This window comes from Myiozetetes cayanensis, unplaced genomic scaffold (genome assembly GCF_022539395.1).
Source record: "Myiozetetes cayanensis isolate MyiCay16 unplaced genomic scaffold, myiCay2020 scf1, whole genome shotgun sequence".
NCBI lineage: Eukaryota > Metazoa > Chordata > Aves > Passeriformes > Tyrannidae > Myiozetetes > Myiozetetes cayanensis.
The window spans coordinates 81,780,010-81,801,630 of NW_026086604.1; the positions used below are offsets into that span (position 1 = coordinate 81,780,010).

At 39.8% G+C, this 21,621-nt stretch overlaps 1 protein-coding gene across 1 annotated transcript in view; it reads left to right on the top strand.

The window, feature by feature from the left end:
* PHLPP1 (PH domain and leucine rich repeat protein phosphatase 1) overlaps positions 1-21,621 on the top strand; it is a 132,111-nt gene that overhangs the window by 49,614 nt on the left and 60,876 nt on the right. Inside the window, 1 exon segment of the mRNA XM_050307594.1 lies at positions 20,241-20,437. Coding sequence (XP_050163551.1) covers positions 20,241-20,437 — 197 coding nt within the window.

Below are 21,621 nucleotides of genomic sequence, written 5' to 3' on the forward strand. Positions count from 1 at the left end.
TTGATACTTGTTCACAAAGCGTACCTAACCTTCTCACCTTGTGAGAAGGAATCTGACTGGTACTGTTGTTTCTGCTCTTGGCCGGAGTGTCATGCCACTGATTTGGTGTATGCTGATGTTCCTTCTGTGGAGTTACTTCTGTTTGTGTTCCTCAGTAATAGCTGTGGAAACTGAGTGAAGAAAGACATCCATAATCTTTCACGTGGCAGGTCTTTGGTGAAATGCTGAGAGAGGAGAGCAGACTTGTGTTTTAACCCCTACTTAAATTTTAGACGATATAGTGAATTGCAGCTGAGATGCGCTTGTGGGTTTTTCTCCTCACTGCTTAGTTGCTCCTGGTGTCCTGTACTCCTTGTGTGCTGTATGACCCTTAATGTCCTTGCATGCCATAGTCCTTTTGTTGCTTTAATAACAAAGCCTGAGAAATCAGGAGAGGATTAAACATCCTCCAGCTGACCTCTGATGATGAAGTTTTATTGTTGGATTTAGGTGTAATAAGGAAACCACAAGACATGGGACTTGGGTGGGATTTCATGTAATTTCAAAGCAACATCCAAGTATTTTCAGTCCATAAAAGTTACAGTCTCTTTGCCATCAAGACCAATATTAAAGCTCAGCTGATGTTCATTTGAAATACCAAAATTTCTGAGGAAGGATTCCAGAGAAAAGGTAAATTGACAAGAGCAACTCAACAAAATTTTAGTTGCATTTGCTTTTGAGCAGACTATTTCCCATTCAGCTGTGACATAAATAAGGATTGTATGTATTTGAATTCGTGTAGTCTCTGGCTTCAATAGGTGTTAATTCAAGTGAGATTTTTGAGGAGCAATATTCTAATTTCTGCTTAGCTGAGAGCTGTTCTTCGTCTGCTATGGAGAGGATCAGCTATTTCTGTGTGGGCAGTGTTTGCTGATGCCGCATCTGAGGTGGCTCTGAAAATACTGAACATCAGCAACCTTCAGTTTTTGGATTTTTTTTTTTCCTTTTAAGGTGGTGAAATTGATCCACCACTTTGAAGTTGCCAGTGTGGTTTTAGGAATCTTGTTTTAAGTTATGACTGTGACTCATTACTCTTTTTCTGGCTTAAGAATGTACAGGGATTTGGGGACAAAATGATGGTTTATGAATGTTACAGAAGAATGTTGTCTCCAGGAAACCATAGACAAAGATTTGTAGTTGAGACACTTCAAATTTGCAGGTGGTTCCTTTTTCTTGTGCCTTACTGAAAAAGTTTAGTTTTATGTTGGAACAGAAATAGCTTTGTCTAGTTCTTAATAAACTATTGGGCTCCAAACTTTAAGACTGTGCTGTTGTGTAATCCATAAACTTAGGGGTGAGTTGGGCCATCCCCCCTTTTCATCAAAACTGAGCATTACACATAGGCTTTTTTTTTTTTTTTCCTTGGGAAATGTGATTTATTTCTATTTTGTATACAGCTGCTTTGAAGTCCTGTTGCAAGCATACTTCATGCTAAAGTTTGAGGTAGCTTAGTTCAGGAAAAGAAACTTTATCTGAGCTGGATTTTTAGCTGCAGGAGTTTGTCAGCATCAAGGCCCTTCAGAAGACAGGCTTATCTGTCTCCATGTGACAGATTTGCTTTCTGTTCCTCAAAACCACAACATGTGCTGTGGAATCTCATCCGTGTTTGAAGTAAAGACATCTTTCATCTGAGCATGGAGCGGTTTTGTTTAATGCTTCTGTTTTCCACTGGCATTTCTAGAGCAAGCAGAAAAGTGAGTGTGCAAGTAAGACTTAGGAGCTGCTTTCTGGTTGAGAAGTGAACATGGGCACACTGACTTTAAGCTTTCTTTGTGTAATTCTGTCTCTCTGTGTAGGCTTTGTGAAGAGATGCAGGCAATCATTCTCAAAGAGACCTTTATATTAAAGCAGATGACTTCTCATTCTCTCACCTGCTTTGTAAGAGTTTAATAGTTACCTCTGTATGCTTGAAGACTGAAGTAGCACATTAGCATATCACATAGAGCAGTCTGTAAAGGGGGCTTCCACCTGTATGCTTTTCTAACAGCTGAAATCACGTGGGTGTCATTACCTGTTGTCTTGAGTGCCACTTCTCATCACGGAGTGCATCCCCGTTGTGCATGGTGGAGGATTGCTGGCTCCTTTGCTCCTGAGAAAGAGCTTTGTGCATCGTGGTGGTCTCTGCAGGGCAGTGTCGGCATAATCTTGGACAGCAAAATTTAAGCTCTACAGGATGGGCTAAGAAGCAAAAAAGAGCACTTGCAAATGTGAAGCAATATCCTTAGAATGGATATGCCTTGAGCATCTTAAAACCATGGCAGCCTTATGGTGCTTTACACTGGGGTGACTGACGTTGGAAATTCATGTTAGTGGTAGGAAAATGGGGAAACAAAAAAAAAAAAGTAACAATGGGAGACTGTAGTGAGGAAGGGTCTATGACAGTATGACTACTTTTGCTGTAATATTACTTTTTTTCCCCCTTGCTATCATGTTAGCTGGTATAGGGTTTGTATTCCAGGTGTCAGGATCTGTCCTGTGGCATGTGGAAAATAGTTTCATATGGCTGTGAGAAAAGAACGTACCAAAAGGAGTGATCCAGAAATAGCCAGTCTGGTCAGAGAATTGGTATTCAAGATGCCTGCCTGGTGTATGTCTGTCCCTTTTATAAATAATCTTTTAAAAAGTGTGGGATGTTCTGGGGTTTTGTTTATTTTGGGGTTTGGAGTTCGGTTTTTTGAGTTTGTTTTTGGTTTTCTTCTTGCTGTGTACAGCGACCTGGCTGAAGTTGCTGGATTGACAGGGTCTATCTATATATGGGAGTATTTAAACTGGGTAGTCTTGTGCTTTAATGGAAGGATGGAAAATCTGTGCAAGTTGTGAAATGAAATGGACCCTGTAGTCCTGAATCACTGTCCAGCAAAATCTGATAGTACTTCTTGTCTTCCCAGGTTCTTAAACCTAAATGAAAAGAACAAGCACCAAGTAGGGAGTTCCATTTCTGGTTTTAATACCACAGATAGGGAAATCCTGAAACTGTGTGGCTTGCCTTTTGTAGATTTGGTCTTTTAAGAAAAGAAACCCAAGGATGTGGAATGGAGACACAGGATTTGGGGTATAACCTTTTTCCCAGTTTTTTTTTTTTTTGAGGACAACGTTTAGGCATTTCAACCCTATTGTGTGTATAGATGATGATGGAAGCAGCACTTAGTGTTTCAAGGGATGGGCACCCGCTAGAAAAGCATTGCTTTCTTCAAAAATGTGATTTGCCATTAGCTATTCTCTTGTCTCTTGAACAGCATTTCCTTTCTTCAATAAGAACTGAAGTGGAAGGAATTACTTTCTTGAGTACTGAAACAAGAGTGGAACTAACTCTTCCACTGCCAGCAAGGATTCTTTGGGAAAATACACCTTTATTCACAGTGCAGATTCTTGTGTGTTTCTGCATCTACCAAAAAAGCATCACGGTCTTGATAGAGGGACTTGGTAGGGATAATTCCTGTGCAGTTAATGCAGTAGACTTGAGAGAGTTTTTCTTTCAACCAGCACACACTCCAGTTTAAATGCAAACTCGTGTGTGGTAACTTCTGCGTGGTTCTGCCAGCCCCCTTCTTTGAACTTAAATACACACAAATATATAGGTATGTGAGAAAGTGATAAGTCTTGTCTAAGAAAGCCTGTAGGCAGATAAGTAGGCTTAGGCCAGGTTTGGGGCCTCAGTAGTCTTTGAGACTCTCATGGTGGAAGAGATTGAGTTGAGCCGGTGTGTGGGGCGTGCAGAGCAGCAGGGACAGGCATCCAGGCGCTGCCACTGTTGTGTGGCTCATGCTGGTATGAAGAATCAAAAATTTCAGTGATCTTGAAAATACTGTTTGCTTCATAAATGGGCAAGAAGGGAAGTGCCTTGGTTAAATTTGTCAGCATAGTCTGGCCCAGAGCCATGAATTTTCTTAACCAGTTGCAGGAACATATTTTTCTCTTGATGGTATAGGGTAGTGAAACAACCACAAAGTTAGTTTGCCATTTACTTATTGTGAAAGATATATATATCTTACATCTTCCCTTCTAACCCCACTCCTTGCCATGTAGTGAGCTATGGGAATTAGGCTTAGATCTCAGATATGATATACTATTACCCTATAAATCATAACATATATCTTTTTTCCAGTAAATTCTGTCTGGCCTACATACTACACCTTGCTGACTGCACATCCATAACCTATGTGATTTCTCACAGCAAACAAGTCCAGAGGCTAACTTCCTTGATTGTTTTCTGTGGAAAACTTTCCGTCTTAAATAGGTAAATCGAAAATGACTCTCAAACAGAGGAGCTCTGAGAATGTACCCACCAGCTCTGGGAAGCTGCTTACTTTCTTCAAATCCAAACAAAGAGCAGACAGTGTATATTTGAAAGCCTTTTTGTCATGATTCAGATCACTTGTCCCAGTTTCCAAAGCCAACTCAATAATGTCAGTTTGAGACTTACAATGGGATATGTCAGTATTTATTCTACCTCTTCTCTACTTCATAACATCCTAGTCCCATTATTTCATCCCTGCTCTTCTCCCATTGTTAAATAGCTTGATTCTGTCAGGTTGAATAAATATCTAAATTCTGTCCACTGGAGAATGGCTCAATTTCATCAGCAGATAGAAATGCACACAATTTCTAGAAAATGGAGCAGCACATTGTTGCTGCCTTTGTCTGTCTGTCTGTGGGCTACCCTTCTGCACAAACCCCCTGAAACAGAGATGAAGTGATGAGAGCTACAGCTCCTGGTGTCCATAGGCTCTACCTTTTGTGCTCTTTAAGTGAGCAGGCAGTTTTGAGAGCCCAGCACCCGTGGGCTATACTTTGGCCACCCATGTATTCATATATCATGGATGATGATAAAAGAAATTGTTTTAACTGCTGATTGCTGCAAACATGCTGAAGTAGCATGTTGCATTTTGTAAATATGATTTGGAGCTAATGAAGCAGATCAGAGAGAAGCAGTCTTTTACATAATGCCATTGCTTCAGCACTAATATGACTAATCTGTTTGGACAAATAACGATGAACTTCTGAATGGCTTATTGCAGGATGCTTGAGTAACTCGGTTAGAAACAACAACCTTTGTACTGGCATGATAATCTTTTTATAAGAACAAGTGGCTTGGTTCTCTTCAGAAGTGTACTATTTTTGTTTCAGAGCAGTGGGATGACAAGTCTTGGGATAATGCATTAATAAAATAAGAGAGAGAAAAGATCAACCAAACTGCATTATAATTGCAGGCTGCAAAATGTTATTTGGATCATCATTTGTGGATACAGAAGAGAGAGGAGAATGGGACCAGGGATGCACAGTGGTGTGTTGAGGGGCAGATAAAACTGCTAGTGGCTGCCTATAGAAAGTTTGCACCTTTACTAGAAAAAAGTGTTTCCTAAGTCATCCCTACACTAAGGAATTAATAAACAAACCCCCTGATTTTTAATGTTATTAGGTTTTTACAGACTCTAGACAAATCTGTGTCAGTTCCATTTTGAGGGATCTGGTGGCAGAGTATTTTTATATTTAATAGATTCATAGGCTTCTTTTACCTTTCTGTGTACTTCTATGTTATATGCTGTACAAGAAGAATAGTACCAGAAAATTGAATCTCTAATGATGAAGACTGAATGTACTTTTCTCCTAAGATTGGTATAATACTGTTGGCTTGTCCTCTTTAAAATGTTACTTTAAAATGTGCTACCCTACAGTGGTGGCTAGCTATCAAGGAAAGGAGACAATAGCTCAAATAACTTTATATAAATATGGAACTTGGTCGTATCTATGTAATTGTAATAACTTGAAGCTGTCCTATGTCAAGTAGTGGTTTTGTGGCTTTATGCTTCTTCTGTAGAAGCTGGGTAGGTTTTTTAAACCTCATAGCAAGACAGTATTCCAGAAACAGAGATTCTGGTGAAGTGAAAAGCATGTAGCAGCCTCGGAGCCTGTAGCATTCCCTGTCTTCCAACCTGGTACAGTCTTTGTTTTTGTCAAGGGTAAATCTGCAGCAAGAAGCTATCTGTGCCATGCTGGATAAGTCTTGTACCTGATAGCATCTTTTATCTTTCAGTAATATACCTCAGAGAAATGTGTCTTAAATGTGTTCTGTTCCTCTTTTATTTTCATTAAATAATAGATTTAGTATTGCCTTGGAGGATTATTGTCCTTTAGCTTAAGGAGGAATTTAGAAGAGTACACTAAACAGCCTTATTCAATGGGAATCTTTTAATTTGTTTGAGTTGCAAAGGTAGAGCTGAAGGTGACTTGATATGGAATGCTTTGAAAGGACAGATTTCTTGAATGTGCTTTTTTCATCATTGCCATCTTCTGGCCAGATCTCTCTCTAAAACTGCTGCTGTCACGTTTTTACCTTTCAGCAGGTTTCCTTTACAGAAGAATTGTGAGCATTTCTGATGCATCTCTGTGAAAATTATATTTAGTCATGGGGAAACTCCCTGTTGCAACTATTTCCAAGAAATGTAGAAGTAGTCCTGAGCTACTGTACCGAGGTTATCATTGTGAAAATACTTAGTTAGGACTGGGAAGTTTGCAAATAGATTTTGAGGAAAGTCTGACTTCAAGTATTGAATTGTATTTACTTTGTTCCCAAACAGATTTTTCCCCTAATGAGTGTCGGATGAACACAGCTGCTCCACTTGCAGCTTGCATAGGAAACTTTAAAAGTAATTTTGCCTGTGTGTTTTCTTTTCTTTTCTTTTCTTTGTTTCCATTTCCCCTCACCCCCCGAAATGGTAAACAAAGCATAAACTTTAGAATGCAAGAAAAGCAAGGGAAAGAAGTTTGGGTTTCAATCCAGCATCCTGAGGCCTAGCACAGTGCTCTCAGATAATTTCCATTCTCCACAAGCAAACTTTACTGAGGGAACATGAGAATTTTCTTTCCATGTGTTGTGTTCTATGTGGTGAAAACTTAATACCATGTGTGGATTAAGAATGTCTTTTTGCATTTGCTTAAAATGTCTTAGAAAAGATCGCCTTCATGTTCATTATAAATTAACTGCTTCTAGTAAAATAAAAATCTCAGTACAATCTTTTTCAGAGCTGACCTATGTTCTTATTTTAAAATTACTAAGTTATGTAGATTTTACTATTTCAAATAAAGCTGATAAGACCAATATCTTGTTCAGATTAGACTTTGAATAAAAAAGTGTTTCAATTAAGAAGCTAAGAAGTTAATTAAAAAAAGAAGTTGTTTCCTTTAGTGATCAGGTTCTAGTGGACTGTTGAGTTTATTTCCCAAAGACAGTCAAAGGATTTTGAAGCTACATTGGGTCCTCAGACTGTACTTCATGGTTCAGTAAGACAAGACCTCAGTGACAGCTGGCAAACTCATCGCATCCTTGGAACTGAAGTATCTGAGTCTCCAAGTCCTAATAATAATAATGGCCAGTCTTCACGAGTGAAGATCCGGGGAAGGTCTTTCCACCTTCCAGCCTGCGCATTGGATTTTTTTTTAGGTGAGACACAGTGTGCGCGGAACTGAGCCCACCCTTTAATCCTAAGGTTCATCTGCCGGGGCCAAGCGAGCTTGGACGGTGGCAGCGAGGTCCTCAGGACGTAGGTGGGTTGCCTTTAAGGGCTAACGAGCCCCACCTGCCCGGGAGTGGCCCTGACCGGGAATCGAACCCGGGTCTCGGCAGTGATAGCGCTGCGCCTTTACCACTAGACCACCAGGGGCTCCTCTCCAAGTCCTAGTTGTCAGTGTTTGACATTTTCTACCCAATATGCTTCCCTTGTGCAAAGTAAATAGTTTGTAATTAAAATTAATTACTGTTTTGCTCCTAATAATAAATTTCACTGAACAAGTTTTTGTTTCTGTGATATTACAAATTAAAGTGGTGCAAGTATAATATATCCTTGACCTTTTCCTTTCTTACTGAGGTGGAGATGAAGATACTTGGAATGTAAATAGACAGTGTAAAAAAAAAAAAAAAAAGTCTTCAGGAGTCTCAGTTCTCCCTCAAAGGAGGGTGAGTGGGCAGAGGAATCAAGATGATAGTATTTTGGGAAGGATTCCTTTCAAAATCTGTCCAAATGCTTTTAAAACTTAATCCTGCAAATGTTTGTGAATGAGAGAGCATCACAGACTTTTTCTGACATTTTTCTGACAGTGAAACTTCATGTGTGTTGTAGAGAGATGAGCTTTAGCAGTGATCTTTATTGTGGACATGTGGCTGTGTCCACTCACACAGTAGGTCTCTGGAAAGGGGAGGCAAATGAATTTTGATCCACCATTTTTGTTCCCCTCTTCTATTCAGTTCAGTGAAGCAGTCTGATGAGATAGGAGGAGAGGATTTCTACCGTTAGGATACTCGGTCATAAAGTCCAGGCTATTTGCATTCCTCTGCATGGAGTTGACTTGTGAAAGGGCTTTTAGAAAGACAAATGATCCCTTCCTCTGTAAGGACGCAGGCACTTAAGACAATTGGTCAGCTAGAGTGCGGATCAAAACGCAGAGGCTGCTTAAATGAGATTGTGCATATTTTAGGTTTTTCCCCTGATTACAGAGTGGAGGGTTCAATACAATTTTAATAAGATTAAGATGTGCTGAATTTTCAAGTGATGTGCATTTGAGGGGAGTGGTTTTGGTTTTGTTGGGGACTTTTTTGTTTGGTTTTAGATGCTAGTATTGGACAAGGATGAATGGTGGAACAGTTTCATTTGCTCGGATTTCTTTAAAGTAAGCAGTTTAACTACTGTGTCTCTATATAGCCGCAATATTTTTTCCGATGGTAGAGAAAGCGTTCATTCCTATGGCAGAAAAATGAAATACTATTATGGTCTAACCACAATCAATATACTTAAATGGACTTACTTGTGCTGTGTATTACACTGAACACTGTCCAGCTGGACTGCTGTCTTGGCATTGAGAGATCTTGGGTTCAAGTGCCAGTGAAAAAACTGCTCAGTTTTCAGGATGGGGTCCTCTTGTAGGTAGGTGCGCACTTCAGACTCTTCTGTGTGTTTTCATTGAGAGGAGAAAGCCTCAGCTTCAAGTTGATCCCACTAGTGTTGTACAAAGTACTCATGGTGGGTATTTATGGATCCCTTTCTAAAATTATTGTGAACCAGAGTTAAAGTGGGGCTCTGATGAATTTTCAAGTTCCTGAGGCTGTTTTTAGCACACTCACTTTCCTGTCAAAGCTGAATTCATGAACTTGTTTTGATTTCTCCTAGGTAACTTCCTGAGGCTTCAGGAGCTTTAAATCAGACTGTGTACTTATAAAACTGGACCTTTGTACAGGCTTTTTCTCCACTTGCTACAGGTGTAGAAGTTTTCAACATTTTTTTCCTACAGGAATGCGTAGCATCAAACAAGAAACCTTAGAGTGTAGTCAGGTTTATGAGCTAACATTTGTGATTGTCCTTTCACGGACACTTGGACTGCTTTGGACAGAAAACTGATGGGTTTGGTGATGACTCAGATGTGCAATAGTTGATTTAATTTAAAAAGGGAATGGAAAAAAACAATGTTTTCTGGTTTTTTCCTCTCCTTTGTAATAAAACCGTATGACGTGCACTCCTAGACAATTCCCATATGCTATCCAGTTACTTCTAGTCTCTGTGGTAGAAAAGAGAAGAAACTGTGTCAAACCTGATATCTGTAGGCATGTGATAAATCTTCTCTGCCTGTTTCCAAGGGAAGAAAGGCATTGGGAAAATGTTCCCTTTCATGTTTCTTTATGATACATCTCTCTCTACTGTTTCCTTCTTCTCACTTATAAAATTGAGTTTGCTTCCTTTGTCTTGGTTCCCCCCTGCCCAGGAATGCAGTCTGAAGTACAGAGTTTTGACATAAGTTGCCTTTTACTGCTGACATACATGTTTAATGTATGTTGGCATAATCCAGTCTTTGTCATGTAAATGTTAAAAAAGCAAACACTTGAGTGACAGAGGTCGATTTAGAGTGACTCAAAGGGTATGTGTTCTTTAGCAAGAAAACAAGGTGAATGACTATAAGCAGGCAGAAGTCAGGGTAGTGAAGCTTTCCAAGGGTGTCTGGAGATCCTGTCTCTCCTTTTTCATCATCTAGGCTTCTGTGTGATTCTTTGAAGCTGCTCTTGCTGATAAGAGAGAAGTGAAAAAGAGGGACTGTTATGGGTGTAGTTAGGAACGGTCTCTAACTACAGAGTTGAAGGAGAGAGCAGCAGGGGGAGAGGGAACTGGAAGATATGTACTCTGTGCTGCTTACTGAACTCAGACCTGCAAACCAAAAAGGCTATTGCTTTGACTAACTTTTCTTTAAAGAAAGGTTTGCGTGAACATAAAATCACATGCATGCGCAAGTGTTGACTACTGGTATGTGGGGAAAACAGCCAAGGTATAGACATAAAATGTATGAACTAAGCTTACCTAGCAAGTTGTGGACACATTGGCTCATATAATGGAGTAAAGTTGGCTTATAAGAATATTGCTCAGCCAGAATTCCTTCTAGCCATAGCTTGGAAATCTCATGTTGATGGAGCTGAATTTTAAATGACAGATAATCCTCTAATTGCTTGAGCTATTTCTTCTGGCTTTTATATTTTTCTGTCTTTGTGCAACTTAAAGCAGTCACTCAACCCTTACCTACTAGTTACTCATTTTAATTTATTAGGTATTGTGGCTTTTGACTGTGAGTGTTGACAATTCCAAATCCAGTATTCTGGCCTTCTCTTTGCAAGGCTAAGCTTTGGAGGCACTTGACTGGACAGCTTATGTGTTTCAGTATATACATTTCAGCCTATACATTTCAGTATCGTTCCACATCAGTTATTTGTGATTTTTTTAAACTAGACCTGTTTGAGATGTGCTAGTAATAGCCTTACAATACTGTACAGAACTGTTTTGATGTAAGCTGCTTATCAGCTGGGTCCTGTGATAAATCTTAGGTTGAGATTTTGATCTATACAATAATGCTGGTACTGTTGTAGGAAGTGTCATACTTAAAATGCTTTACCTTAACAAGGATTTAGATTACTACGTGCTTTCAGAGATGTAGAATACCTGACTTGTTTCTTCTGATGAAAGAGCAAGGAGAAAATAATTGTACTTGAACTTGAATACATTTGACACACAGAATGCTTAATCATCTTGCGGTTGGTGGAATTTTAGTCTAGAATACACTGAAAGATGACATTTGTGTTGTGTATGAAGTTCATACAAAACAATTCTTGATCTAGCATGCATATGTGTTCATCTGTAGCTTTTTTAAACATTTGACTACCCACATCTTCCGTCCTCAGGGCAAGGCAGGTGCGTGCAAGGGCGTGTGGAGATTTGCTCAACTTTTGCTGGTAAGGAGCATGGATTTCTATCTTTATGTCATAGTACTAAGACATACAGATGAACTTCTGCCAGGGGCTGTCATTCTTCCTCCTCAGAGGAGTGTGCGTTCAAGTAGTTATTTTGAGCTTCCATTGCCATGCCTCATGCTGAGCATCTAACACTGATAAAACCTGAAAGCCGCTGTTAGCTTCAGTGGAGTCATCAGTGTAATTTTGCTCTTCAATTCCATCAAGACTCCATCTTTGCCTAAAACAGTTGGTTAACTCAGAGCTTTTGCCAATACAGCAATTGCTTTAGACAGGGTAAGTATCCTTTGGGACGCAAGAGATTTTACCATGCTTGTGGCTTTATTGTGCATCGGGAGTATAACGAGTAGAATTCAATTTTTGCATGACTTCACAAAAATAAATGTGCATCTCCAGCGTTCTGTTCAGCTGTGCTTTATAGGGCCTGAACTGGAGAGAAGGGGAAAAGATCAGTTGAACATTCATTGGGTTCCATCCTACAGAAGCTGTGCATGCTGTCATGCAAGTCATGGTACTACTGGCAAGTTTGTAAGGCCCAGTGTTTTCAGTGTTTTTGGCCCCACCTATTGCATTTTCACCTTTTTAATATCAGTGCACAGAATTGTAAAACTGTTCAGAAAGTGAAGTTTCTTGAGGCCATCTTAATAAGAGATGGTTTGAAAGGTGTTGCTAAAGTATTCTTTTAAAGAAATATATGTAAGGAATTTGATCAGATACTAGTACAGATCTTCCCGGTGCAAGACTAATTCTGTTTAAAATTTACTTTGAGCAAAAATACTTGGTAGATGATGTCACTATGTAGTTATTCAGTACTTCCTGAAATGAAGTTCATGATGGAAAAGTTGTTTAGATAATACTTCCTGGAAGCCTCTTTATCAATACTGCAGCTTTTTACAAATTTGTTAAAGCACAGGAGGAAGATGACATTTTTTCTTGATGGTTCATTTTCAGGATATTTCAGTTATTTCTCCATACAGAGGTGTCATTTGGGGCTTTCCCAGAGGAGTTAGTATTGAGTTTTCCTACTGAAAAGCAGGTGACTCTCTTCCCTTTTCAAGCTTCAGAATTAAGTGTTTGGACATAACAGAATTCAGCCTACAATCCATTGTAGTTCATTGCAAGCAGAAGTCGGGACATCCAGTGTGTCTTGAGAGCCTCACTGTTTTGCTGAAATAAACAAACCTGCTTGCATGTAATTTGCTTGGATTTCTTGCAGACAAGTGAAGTGGATGCAAACGCATAGGTCTCAGTTTGAATGTGAGCTTCAGGAGTAGTCTGTAGGGATAGATGGAATGAAAAATTTAAAAACAGGTGGGTTTTCAGTTGGTTGGGGTTGAATCTGTGTTTTGGAGGTTTGCTTCTACAAGCTGAACTGTAAAATCTGTCAAAACACCTTGGAGCAGCTAGATCTGGAGTTCACTTGTTACAGTCAGAACAATTTGGTTCCAAGGCTTTGGGTTTGCTTTCTCTGCATAGTAATCCAGATGAATTTCCACTGTGCTTGCTTGCTTTTAATTGCAAGTAGTGTCCTGCCCACCACTGCGTATCCTACTTTAGCCTGTTGCTTTTATTAAGTTGTTCTAGTGTAGGAGTTGTGCTGGTTAACAATGGCTCTTGAATTTTGCTGAATCACTGTTTAGTTTTCTTTCAGAAGCTTTTGCTTCTTGTAAGTTGATATTTAGTTTTTGACAGTAAAGTTATTGCAGTAATTTTCTATGGATATATGTGACATTTGATAAAAAAGCTTTTCAGGAAAGTAATTTTTGTTAAGTTTTGCCGGTGATACCCTTTGAAGTGTTGATACCATGGTTTTAGGGTTCCTGTGTGGAGAATGGTGAGTCTTGTGAGAACAAGATACAGGGAATGATCAAGTGAACAAATGTTGAGCTCTGTCTCAGTGGGGGAAGAGGGATATTTTCTAGATTATGCAATACATACAAACCTTTCCTCCAGTGAGGATTTACTCTTAAGTGGAAGATAGGATTATTGCTATTAAACTAGTAACTATGTTTTATTGTATCATATTATATAGAGATAATGCTTGTTTTTAAGGATGATCTTCCTGTAAAGTAGGAGGAACATGTTTCACAAAGACTAAAGTCATGTCTGTCTTCTACTCTGCCAGTTTCGTCTCATACTTTTGTCTCATACATTTCTTTCTAGAAAAAAACCAAGGTAATATAGCTTAGTAAAATCCAGTATTTGGGGTCTACTTTTGTTCTTCAGGTTGAAAGATAGCAGCCTTCAAGTGGTGGAGCTTGAACTGCTAATTCCTAAAAGAAACTTAACTACTTCAGAGCTTCCCCAGTACCCATATAAGACACAGTACAGCAAAATGAGGAGTACAATGAGTAAACTGTGTAACTAAGCTAATAGCTACATGCCCTTAAGAACACCGTAATGGTGACAGAGTCCCTCTTTGACAGAGCAGTACAGAATCTATTGGCAGCCTTGTGTTAAATCTTACAGGCATCTTTATGAGTCTAAGTGGATTTGAGTGCGTTTTTGGAATGGTTTGCCAGGTGAAACTTTGATTGATATATGTATCTTGGTCTGTTACCTTTGCAAAAGCATCTTGCTGGTAGAGACTACAAGGTGAATACTTGGTCTTAGTTAAACATAAAACCTGCTAATTCTGTGCCTTTGTTCTTAAATTATGATAGTGTGGACCCTCACAAGGAAAAATACTTCTAATAAGCATGTAACTGTAAGTAGGTTTTCTTCATAAGTTTCAAATAAAAATGAGAACAATAAAATAGTTTCAGAGGTTTTACTTGTGCTTTTCTGCTTCCTTTGCCACCCCCTTTTCTTTAAAATCCAACTTGCTGCTTTATTTTTATACATCTCATTGCACCGGGCCTTGCCTGAAGTCATCACCGCTGTTCTTAGTTTGACAAGAATGAAAGGGGAAGCAACCTAATTCGACTGAGAAGCTTCAAAAACATTTCAGGCAGTAGCTTCATCTCTATTCAGTGAAAGGGCTTGAGCAAAAGTTGAAATCTGCTGAATGATCTGGCAGTAAGGGTTCAGCAACAGCTATTGTGGCAGTTTCCCAAAAGGTGGGCAAAGACACTCAAGGGCTTTCAGTGTTTTGAGCTAATTGAGGCCTCTTTGCACTTACATTTAGGCAGGACCAGTGCTGAGTCTCAGTTTGCTGGTTCACAGGCAAGGTGTGATGTGTTCCTGATTTCAGTTCAGAGGGGTGGTGGGGACAGTGCTCCAGGTGTGAACTGAGGGGCTGCCACCCACTGTGCTGGTTTCACCTGACCAGCTGGGAAATAGTCCTGCTTTTCCAAGTGGATTCAGACCAAAATCTTAAAAATTGAATGATAGGTGTTCTTTTTCTCCAATGCACACAAGAATTGATAGTCACAGAATGTTAGCATGTGAAGCATCTTATTTCTGAAATGACTTGCTGAAAGTTGTGGGTGGGTTTCATTACACATCCTCTCTAGCATCAGCCACTGTGTCACAGCTCTGGCCCCTACGTGCCATTCCTTTTTCTCTCCATGATGAACTACTCACCGTGAGCTGTCCCTAGGGCCTCTCATTCAAAAAGAGAAGGAAGAAACTAAAGCAGCCTGTTTTGTCTGAAAGGACTCGGGGACAGCTTGCACAGAACAGCTGATGTGGTAGGGCTGATGCAATGCTGGCCTTGGGCCAGGGGCCCAACAGTGTGCAGATGAGGATGACGACCTCTGTAGCTACCCAGCTGCAGCAGGAAAAGTACATCCCTAAATTAGGCACTCAGAGTCATTCAGTCACTTCTGAAAAGTTTCAAACTTAGACAGTATTCCTACTGAATAATAACTTAAGCCTCTCTTACCACTGGTGAATACCCAAGACAACTCAGGGCCGGCAGTCTCTCCAGCTGGCCGGGCTGCCTGCATCATGCAGGTTGTGAGGAATTTTTAGTTTTCATTCCATCAAACCAATATTAGTAATAAAAATAAGACCCACTGCACAGAAGTGAACGTGTTTCTTATGTCAACACTTTTCCCTGCTCTTACTTTGTAATGTCTGAAGTTGTTCTTTAGAGGCAGGCTTTACTGGCTGTACTTTTCAAACAGGAGGGAATAATGAGTACTTGCAACTTAATCAGCCGTAGAGCTGCAGAGAGGCTTTTTTTTTTTTCTCCCCAAGTACTTTTATGTCCCATAATGAGCTGGTGTTTTATAACTTCTGATGGTAATGTATTCCATGTGTCTTCCATTGCTGGGATAAAGAGCTTTACTCCAGAATCCAAAGCAAGTGGCTGTGGGTATTTATTTAATAAGGTTTTAAGTCTTTGCACTAGGTGGGATGTCAGTATGTTGCGTACCTGGAGCTTCCTCAGGCTGCTCGTGGCAAGGTCTTAGTTCTTTAACATTGTGGAAAGATCACTTGTGTTGCATCTTTGCTTCCTATGAAGCAGGGTAGGTTTTGCGTTTCAAGTCACAGTTATGCTGTTTAAGTCAAATTCCTTGCTTTATTTTTGTCCTTGTTGTGAATACTACTGGTTTCCCTCCAGGATTCAGGACAAGCAAAAACTGAGAGGAATTCAACCATGAATATCAAGATAGCCAAATGAGTGGTCTGCTTATAATTCCTTGAGGCATCTCCTCTAATGCCTCACACAGAACAAAAGTTCTGTTGTGGGGGTGCTTAGGAGTTGCTGTAGTCTTGAAGACCTGACAGAAATGAAAAGTAATCTTTTTATGGTTTCTTGCTAAAATACTCAAACTACTCTGGTTGGGCTTAGCATTTGAAAACCATTTTCTGGTATGCAGCTCTTCTAGATGTTCTGGCATATTTGCCTCCACTCTGATCAGTGCAGCAATAATTACATTTAAAGTTTTTGGCAGGATTCAAATTTGTTTCGAGTCACAGAGGATCACCATTACCATTTTATCTGCATGATTATTACAGGCCCCTGTGAAAACTCATCTGCTCCCTTCTGAGTTAGTTAAAACCGAAGAAAAATCTGAATGTGAATCTCATGCAGCCTTCTAAATCTTGAACAGGAGGTCTGTAAGGCAGATTGAGGAACATAATTTCAGAACTGCTGATGCTTTTACTGGAAACAGTGCTTCTGCTGACACTGGCAGGTTACCTCAAAACCAACTGATTTTTGGTGGTGATGTTGTAGTTATGCCATAATTTGTGGTGTTTGATTCTTAGCCTAAAGAAATTGCAGTGTAGTCCAGATTGCCCCCATCTCTCTTGTACTTACTTGGAAGAAAAAGATCATTTGCCTTCTCTTTTGATTATTTTCCAGGTGATAGAAAAGGCAGGTGCAGTTCTGAGCCCTTCCCTTGTCCTCCACTTCCCAGCCTGTCAGGGATGAGCCCTCTTGCAGGAGACTCTGCCACCTGCTGCTTTCCTCCCTGAAGTGAGGAACAGTCAGCCTTAGATGGCTTCACACTTTCCAAGTCCTGTCCCGCTTCTGCTGTGGCAGAGCTCACTGTCATTTAAACTTTTCCTGCTTTTATGCTCTCTTGGCAGCAAGTATCTGAGCTCTTTAAAGCTGCAGTCTGTCCAAGCTTATTTTTCAGTAGGCAAGGCTGCTGCTTTTCAAACAGCTTTTGCTCATAGTTACCTGCAGAACTTCTGCAGATATAGGAATCTCGTTCCACAACTAGTTGGAATGTCCTTGAATAACCTCTACTTAGAATCAAAATAAGCCAATGGCGTTTGACTTCCCCCTTACATGATAATGGAACACTGTGATACTATCAAATACCACTTACTACAACCCTTTAGCAGGAAGAAAATGGAATATATGAGCAGATTGCGTCTCAGGCAACAACATGTGATCCAATATTAAACACGAGCTTTTCAAGTTATAGAATCATGGAAGAGCCTAGGTTGGAAGGGACCTTGAAAGATCATCTGGTCCAACCAGATGGTTGGTTATGTAGTGAAGTAGACAAGAATAGGAAGAGAGAAACCATTTGCTTTAATGAAATAGGCCTAGTGTTTTATTTCTGTATGTTCTCTTCAAGAACCTTCTGGCTCTCACTTAGCAAAGGGTAGTACTTTCTGGGAAAAAGCACCTTAAATCCTTTGAAGGGTTCCTTTGAATTTAAAGGGATTGTTTAATTTTTCAAATTTTTTTTTTTTTTGGTATTTGTGGGACTAACTAAAGGTTCAGTAATTTTTCCGATCAAATATGAAGTTTGAGAGAAAATACAGCTCATATCTAGCACGATTACTTCTAGTGTTAGCTCTGTTCTGGCTTTTCTAGTAAACCTTTACTAATGATAGTAATTTTTACTGTGACTTACAACCTCTGTGAATTTATATGAAATTTTAAGGACTGCCTTTTAGAGACTTCTGAGTAGCCTTACAGGCCCAGCTGTGCCTAGCTTCATGTAGCTAGTTCAAGAGTCTGGTCCTAGAAAGCAGGTTTCTCAGACATCTGACTTTTTCCCCTGTATTTTTTTCCCAAGACTAATTTCTCAGCACCCTTTGTGAAGTGTGAGTACCCAGTGTTGTAGTTGTTTTACCACTAGACTAGGGAGGGTAAATGTTACTTCTTAGTTACTCAGAATGCTGTTGTGTTTCCAACAAGCCTCTTGGCTACTGCGCTACAGCTGGAGCTTGTACTCTGCTATCCACCATAATCCTGAAGAACTTCTGAGGTTTGGTGTTTTCCAAGACACAGGTCTGCTTGTATTAAGTGCAAATTACACCCCTTGTTCCTGGATGGGTAAAGTTGCATTAGGCTATGTTGAAGTGCTAAACGAGCTTGTCTCCCCAAGGGATTGAGGTCATGCCTTGCCGTCCTAGGGGGCTCAGTCAGCAGTGGGTTGTGCTTTTCCAGTGAAGTTAGAGAGCTCAGTTAGAAACAGACCCCAGAAGGTGATCATAAAATATAATTTCTGAGGTGAAACTGCCCACACCCCGGACAACTATTCCTTATACAACCATACTATTAATATTTACAGGCACTTTTACTCTATTACAGAGATTTGATTTTTTCTGTGTACTTAATTCTTTAATCAATGCTCTGCGGCATGAAGCCCATTGTTCTGCACAAGCTACTTAAATTATCAGTTACTTTAAGAACCAAATGTTTCATATTCCAAATGTAATGTTTGATTCAGCTTTTGTGTTTGTTAAGGCTGAGTTGCTCTGATTTACTCACTTGTGTTCCCTATCAGTCATCTTGTAGCTTTGCAGAATGGGTGCCCCCTATTTCCCTCTATTCTGTTGGGCAAAGAGTTTTTCCACAGCTTCCGTAGCTGGATATAAATTTGCTTGGCAGTGAAATTACTGCTTTCTTGGAGCACCTCTTTTTGTATTTGATGCTGATACCTTATGGGCATTAAAGTTTGTCTTTCAGCTTCAAGCAACAGCAATGTTCCTGCAGATCCAAACTGGCAGACATCAGTAGCCTAAATGCTAGTGTTTATTAGAGCAGAGCAAGGCTTGAGGGTAACTATGCCAAGTGTTGGCTCATTAAATTGGCAGGAAGATTCATGAAGGCTGCTTTTAAAGATAAGGACAAGAATTGGCATGGACTAGGCGGGGGTGAGAGAATGGCAGTGGGGAGGGTATGTGGTAGGTGTCTTCTATCTTTCTGTAGATAATTTGAAGGCAAGAGCAGACTCATTGAGACAAATGAGCTGTCATGCAAACAGGAATAATAGCAAGTTGAAGTAATAGTGTGCAGCACTTGTCACTGCTGGAGTTCAGTTGGCCTTGGTCTGAAATACCAACGTTAGAAGATAGGATCGAGTCTCTGCTTTTCTGGAGTCGTAACTAGCTATTAATTCCATGTATTTAAGAATTTTAGTAAACATTGGTGGAAGAAAATGGGTGATTTATCTTTTATCGTGATGGGGAAGCTACTTGGAATTAACATAGCCTTTAGTTTGTTTATCCAGGGGAGATACCTCCCAAAGTTTCACCAACACCAGTGTTCCTACAAAAATTTGGACTGGTTTAACCTCAATGTGATTAGCTCTTGACTCTGTTTGCAGAAGACTTAGTATATTTGGATGATTCAGATCTGGGCTGGACTGTTTAGGGCTTGATAGGGTAAGCTGATGTAGATAAGTGCCTCAGATAAGATTGAGTAAATTGTGTTTCTTCCCGTTTACATCCTAAAAAAACATGGTTCTGTTAGAGCAGAGATGAGAGGTACTTGTCTTTGTGTTGCCATTGCTCATGATGGTTTCTGTAGAGTAGAATCTTATTAATAGATTCGATTAGTAGAGTCTGAGACATTTAAAGTAATTTAACAGATTTGGTCTAATTGGTAGTTATGCTAATAATCTAAATTATTATAAATATTGAATTAATTGTAATACAGACAAAAGAACTTCACACTTGCTGAAAGTCTACTCAGACTGAAGCAGTTTCTTTGAGGGTTTCATCTAGAGTTGCACCTGCTTACATTGTGGCTGAGTGTACAACGTCTGCTGTGGGGTTTGGACTGAACAGGGTGGACTGGGGAAAGTAGGAACTGAATTCTTTGGGAAGCTATTGAAGTTATTCAAAACACAACCTGAACTATAGCCAGAAGAGACATGGAAGTGAAAAGATAGAGGTCAGCATGCAGTACATCACCCACTTCTGCAGTTATCAAGCAGGCAATATGAACTCAGCAGTAACCAATTACTTACTATTGCAGATGAGCATTTGATTTCCACGTTCCATAGAGAAGATGGGTACCATTAATTGATACTTCTGTGACTACTGCAGATTATTTAATGTGATCTGCTCTTCATGATACCAGCTTGCCATATACCTCTCCCCTGCGAAAGAAGTCTGTACTGAAGCTGATATTAAATTACCTGCTTGTGTGGTATTGAAGCTGCGTTTGTCATGCCGCAGTTGGTAGCTTGAAAATTTGCTGATAAAGTCTCAGGATGACTTGAAGTGAAAGAGGCAAAGATTTTCTGTGATTAAGTGGTTGCTTTTGTTTCTATTTCAGGAAAGCCCCACAGCATTGGCAGCTCCGAACGGATTCAGCTCTCAGGAATGTACAACGTTCGAAAAGGGAAAATACATTTGCCAGTCAACAGATGGACAAGACGCCAAGCTATCCTTTGTGGAACATGCCTAATTGTCTCATCAGTAAAAGAAAGCCAGACTGGAAAGATGCATGTTCTCCCTTTAATTGGTGGAAAAGTAAGATATTTTATTTTATGTATTTGCTTGGTTAACCCCTACCTCTTTACACAGAGAAGATTGCATTCAATCAGGATTATTCTGACCCCTCGAAAGCTTGTTTCTGTGAATGGGATTTTCATAGTATATGAATGACTTTTGATTATGGTCAGTCACATTCAACAATTTTGGATGTTTGAATTAAAACAATGAAGTAATGGATGCACAATCAATTTCTTTCTCTTGTGTGCAATGTTAGGTGCTTTATACGTGCAATAGCACACAGCTAAAGGATACATACAGTGCTGTTGTGTATGATCTGTGCCACACCAGCTCATCCATGTTTTATCCATGCTGGTTTACTCTTAAGGTCTGAAAATTAACCAGTAAGGGTATGGGCTTATTTTGAACATTGGGGAGTTTTGAGTGTTCAGCATTGTTTGAGTACTGGTCTGTTGTAAGCTAACAGCAGGAAACATTTTTACTTGTGGAAAGCTGAACCTGGACTTTTTTCTGATTGATTACACCTGAAACCCAGGAGTTCCGAAATGAACACAAGGAGGGTTGTTTTTTTTTTTGTTTTTGGGTTTTGTTTTGTTTTGTTTGTTTTTTCCACTGTGACAGTGATAGAGTACTGACACAGGTTACTTAGAGGGGTGATGAATTCTTCATGACCCCTGGAGATATTTAAAAACTGTATGGACCACCATCTGTAGGTGGCCCTGCTGGAGCAGAAGACCCCTAGAGATCCCTCCCCATCTTAACCATGCTGTGATGCTGTGAAACTGTAGCGAAGACAGTAAGGTTACATTACTATTTCAACCTAAACAGTGTTTCAGGACACTACACTATTTGGCTTGTTTAGCCAAGGTAAAGGGAAGAGAATCATTAGCTTGAGGATGAATTTACACCCAAAGTAATCTTCCTTTACTTCACATACAGTAAGTTGAATTCTAAAAAGCTACTGGGAGAGGAACAAGCTTTGCAATATTATATATGCAGACTAGAGTTGATTTATTAATATTCTATACTAGCAATGTGAAAAGTAGTGCTGCCTTCCAAGAGCTGTTTTTCCTGTCTCCTTTCATGATTCTTCGCATGATTCTTCAACTCTTCCCTGGAGATAATGAGGCAGAGACATTGTCCTCTTTTAGCAACAATGTGTGAACTCCTGACAGTGAATTGTGTTCCTGGTTGTAGGATGC